Raw genomic sequence first — 5173 nt, 5'->3', positions numbered from 1 at the left:
GGTCAGGGCATGTCGAGCCAATCAGCTGCTCGTGCAGATGACGTCATCCCCACCACTTGTCAGCATCAGAACTCCACACACACCGACAATAAACACGCACACACACACACGCGCGCGCGCACACACACACACACACACACACACTTAGTCTCCGAGCGGGACAGCAGCCTCTGGCCCGGCAGCAGAGGACACATCCAGGCTTGCAGGCGCCGCAGCTCGCCGAGACAGTGGACCTAACGTCGCCTTACTTTGTCGACATGGGAGACATGGGGGATCCGCCGAAAAGTAAGAAACGTGTTGCTGCTGGACGCGCCGCGGGAGCGAGTGTGTAGCAAGTTGACAGAGATGCTGTTTGATGTGATCTCATGGGACGTTTGTATCGGCCCTTCAAAGCAACCGCAGGATAAGATATTTAATGTTATGATGGTCAGGATGTCACCAGAGGTTATTATTATTAGTGTTATTATTATTATTAGGATTATATCATGCTGCTTTTCCAGAGAAGCGGCTGGTGACTCTGTGCGTGGGCTGCGGGAACCAGATCCACGATCAGTACATACTGCGGGTCTCTCCGGATCTAGAGTGGCACGCCGCCTGTCTCAAATGTGCCGAGTGCAACCAGTACCTGGACGAGTCGTGCACCTGTTTCGTCAGGGACGGGAAGACATACTGTAAACGGGACTATATCAGGTAGGCGGCCGTGCTGGCACAGGAAGCTTCCCTTCAAGAGTTGGAGCGCGTTATTATAAGAGATATCGCTGTAGCGTCAGGGAGAACATTTGGGTTGATCTCAGTCAAAATCAGCCCTGTTTTCACTGGGTTTCAATATCCTGATTACAACAGATATACATTTATCAGAATGATGCAACAACGAACTGTGGAATATAAAGGATGTGCCAATATATATGATTTTATTTAATTTTTTAATCCGAAACCACTTTAATCAGGTCGGCATAAGGGATTTAGTGAGTCCTTAACTATATATAACATTTTTGTTTGATGATAATCTGACATTCACTCTCTACGTCAAAAACGATTCTTCATTTGTTGTCGCCAAATATTTTTTCATGTGATGAAAATGTATTGATTGAAAAAAATCCAGTTGTTTTGAGTCGATTTTTGCTGTTAATGAAATAATTAATGGTCTTTAAAACAACAACAACAGCAATAATAATAATAACAATAATAACAATAATAAATAATTATAATAATTATAATAATTATATAATAATCGTATATAATACTTTATGCATGCATTTGAAATGTATTTTTATTATTTAATTTTTATGATTATTATGATTATTATGATTATTATTATCATCATCATCGCGCGTGTGAATTCTGTCCTGAAGTTGAGATGCGCGCGGCCGTCCTGACCGGACATTGTGTGCGTGTGTCTGTCCCGCAGGTTATACGGGATTAAATGCGCTAAATGCAACATCGGATTCAGTAAAAACGACTTCGTCATGCGGGCCCGATCCAAGGTCTATCACATCGAATGTTTCCGCTGCGTGGCCTGCAGCCGGCAACTCATCCCGGGGGACGAGTTCGCTCTGCGGGAAGACGGCCTCTTCTGTCGGGCCGACCATGACGTGGTGGAACGGGCCAGTCAGGCCCCCGGAGACGCGCTGAGCCCGCTGCACCCAGCCAGACCGCTGCAGATGGCAGGTAAAGTCCCTCCCGGACCGGACCGGACCGGACCGGGGGGGTTTACGTTCACTTTCTCTGCGTCCTGCATTTTCTCATTTCTGACTGATTGAGTTTTTAGTATCCAAATGATCCATATCCTGCAGTTCCTGCTGCCACAATGCCGGAGAGGATTGTTCTTCTATGTCGGACTAGTTCTAAAAGTGGTCTTTGGGTCAATATCAGACCCTCTAAATTAGGTTTAGCGGTCACTGATGTCAAAAATACAGAATTTATAGCTGCTCATTTTGTGATAAATCTGTTGCGGTACGGTGTTATTTCAGTCTCCGGTGGGCTGGAGATTGTCTCTGCCCCGCCCCCCCCACACACACACCCCTCTCTAATCGCACGGTGTTGCCCTTTGGGCTGCTGTGACCTTGGGTGTGATGGCTCCGCTGCGTTCTGCGGCTAATGGCCCCGCGGTGACGGAGACTAAAGTCACCGGACTGTGTGATTTACCGCGACCCGGATGACCGAGAAGCGGCACAGACATGTTTTTAAAACGTAGAAAGAGGACAGAAAGGTGACCGGAAAGATGATCAGTGAACTTGGATGACGTCACGTGTCGCAGGAACGTTGAACGGCCCACTCAGCTGTATTGAGGGTGGTGCCTTACCGGGCTTTGCCCTTCTCTCCTCTGCAGCAGAACCCATCTCGGCCAGACAGCCCGCCCTGCGGCCTCACGTCCACAAGCAGCCGGAGAAGACCACCCGGGTCCGGACGGTGCTCAACGAGAAGCAGCTCCACACGCTGCGGACTTGCTACAACGCAAACCCGAGGCCCGACGCGCTAATGAAGGAACAGCTGGTTGAGATGACGGGCCTGAGTCCGCGAGTGATCCGGGTCTGGTTCCAGAACAAGCGCTGCAAGGACAAGAAGAGGAGCATCCTGATCAAGCAGCTGCAGCAGCAGCAGCCCAACGACAAGACGGTAAGAGGCCGGCGGGCCGGCGGGAGGGACCGCGGCGCTGCATGGTGTTTAACCCCATTACAGATAAACGGCTTCCACCGGAGCGCACAGCTGTCAGAGACCCCCCCCCCCCCCCCAAAAAAAAAAACACTTTTCATTCCGGTGTTTATTTCTTGGGCTTGTTTATTGATTGTTCTGCTGATTGACAAGTGGATTCATTTCAGAAAACACACTTACACGCACACACACACACATGCACGCGCACGCACACACATTTTGTGATAACAGCACACCTCCTCTTATATCTTCCAGAACATCCAGGGGATGACGGGAACCCCGATGGTGGCGGCCAGCCCGGAGCGGCACGACGGCGGCCTGCAGGCCGAGCCGGTGGAGGTGCGGAGCTACCAGCCGCCCTGGAAGGTGCTCAGCGACTTCGCCCTGCAGAGCGACATCGACCAGCCGCCGTTCCAACAACTGGTTGGTGCTTTAAATATATTTGTTTAATGGACTCTTATCTATTTGCCCCAGTGTATTGATCATGTTCGAGGAGCGGCTTTTAAATAGGCCCACACTTTGCTCTCCTTGATGGATCTCGTTTATTCTCCACGCAAAGCGTTCGTCTTGTTTTTGGATCAAATGTTTTCTCAATGACCCGAGCTTTCTTTTTTTTTTCTTTTATTTATTTTTTACAACGTATTTTCCTTTACTGAGTGAAATGCGGTTACTCTTCAAAGTAGTCGCCACGCATGCTGTCAGCCAAGGCCGCAGAGCCGCGCGCCTCTCACGCACGCTAGTCCAAACGTGCACGCACAATGAGCAGATTATAACAGGTGTTGTTCTGCGGCAGCGGAAAGGTTCCGTTAACAGAATTCATTAACCCACGGGTCCACACGGATTTCTGCGTGGACGCGCAGGACCTTCCGTCCACCAGCACGGCAGCGCGGCAGCGCGCTCACCTCAGGCCTGCAGGCATCCTCATCCAGGGGGTCCGTCAGAGCGGATTTTAGGAGGCGAATCAGAACTGGTAATAATTCTTCTAAACTATTAATTAATCAGATACACAACAGAACTATGATATAGGAGTTCACCGAGGGATTAGAGCGCGCTCCAAACGCGGCTCCAATCTGCCAGGGGTCTGAACACCAGTTTACCAGTACCAGTACCAGTACCAGTACCAGTACCAGAACCGCAGGCCAGACATTTCCTCCACTAGAAAAAGGAAACTGCAGTTTTCGCTCCACACAATTTAACATTTAATTTGCAAACCGATATAGAGAAATAAATGAGTGTAGAGCATCCGCCCATTGTCTTAGAAGAGACGATCTCTGTCGCCTCGCCTGCAGCCTGACGCTGGGCGAGCGGCGGGAAACACCCCGGACACGTCGCCAGATGTTTGACTGTTTGACACTCTCACATCTACGGACAATTTGGGAGTGATCGATTCACCCTAACCCATATATTTGGAAGTGTGTGTGTGTGTGTGGGTGTGTGTGTGTGTGTGTGTGTATGTGTGTGTGGTGGGGGGCGGGGGGGGGGGGGGGGGGGGGGTAACATAAGAAGTCAGCACAAGTATCGAACCTGCAATCTTTTTCACTGTGAGCCACCGCGCCGCCTCAAAAATAACTAAACAAACAAACAAATACAGAAATAGATAGATAGATAGATAGATAGATAGATAGATAGATAGATAGATAGATAGATAGATAGATAGATAGATAGATAGATAGATAGATAGATAGATAGATAGATAGATAGATAGATAGATGGATGGATGGATAGATAGATAGATAGATAGATAGATAGATAGATAGATAGATAGATCGATAGTTTAACAATTGTTTCCAATGAAATATTAGAGCCTTAGTTTAAATGCTCGTCCTATTATTTCATGCGTATTATTTGAGTCATTAGAATCTGCCTCCTGGATGTCATTATAACGGACCTGATAACGAGCCCGGTTCCAGAAGCGCGTCTCCACGCGTGGCGCGCGGGGGCTTCGGGAGGCCGGTCCCCGCACCAAGCTCTGCTGAATCCGCGTCTGACCTCTGCTTCGTGCTCCGCAGGTCAGCTTCTCGGAGCAAGGGCCGGGATCGAATTCTACGGGCAGCGAGGTGGCGTCCATGTCGTCTCAGCTCCCGGACACGCCGAACAGCATGGCGTCCAGCCCCATCGAGGCCTGAGGGGGGGGGGGGGGGGGGGTCAGGACGCACTCTGCTGTCGCACCTGCACCAGACAGCCCCCGGTTGTATTTTGACACTGTGAAGACAATCATGGGATTTTACGTCCATCCTAAAGAGACAGACACGCGCGGCATGCAGGCCGGCGCTGCGCGTGCACGCCTGGCTCCAGCAGCCAACACGACAGACACGGAGGACGTCTGACAGAGACCAGTCTGAATCTGCTCCATGGTTTTAAAACATCGACTGGTGGTTTTTTATTTTATTTTATTATTATTATTCGACCCCTGAAGCTCATCGAAGTCCCGCCCGCTGCGGGGGGACCGGCACCGAGTCCCGTTTCTCGCTGAAGCATTTGCAACAAGGTACCTCTTCTTTGCCACAAGCTTCGTGGGACA

The 5173-nt window shown here is 49.9% G+C and overlaps 1 protein-coding gene across 1 annotated transcript; it reads left to right on the top strand.

Moving 5' to 3' along the window:
* The first annotated feature begins 257 nt into the window (after nt 1-257).
* On the top strand, nt 258-4778 carry LOC137892999 (insulin gene enhancer protein isl-1). The gene is made up of 6 exons (XM_068738425.1): nt 258-285; nt 501-690; nt 1409-1668; nt 2330-2616; nt 2908-3075; nt 4662-4778. The coding sequence occupies exons 1-6, from the start codon at nt 258-260 to the stop codon at nt 4776-4778; spliced, it is 1050 nt and encodes a 349-aa protein (XP_068594526.1).
* Nucleotides 4779-5173: the final 395 nt, after the last annotated feature.

This window comes from Brachionichthys hirsutus, chromosome 4 (genome assembly GCF_040956055.1).
Source record: "Brachionichthys hirsutus isolate HB-005 chromosome 4, CSIRO-AGI_Bhir_v1, whole genome shotgun sequence".
Taxonomy (NCBI): Eukaryota; Metazoa; Chordata; class Actinopteri; order Lophiiformes; family Brachionichthyidae; genus Brachionichthys; species Brachionichthys hirsutus.
This window is presented reverse-complemented; position numbering and strand designations above follow the sequence as displayed.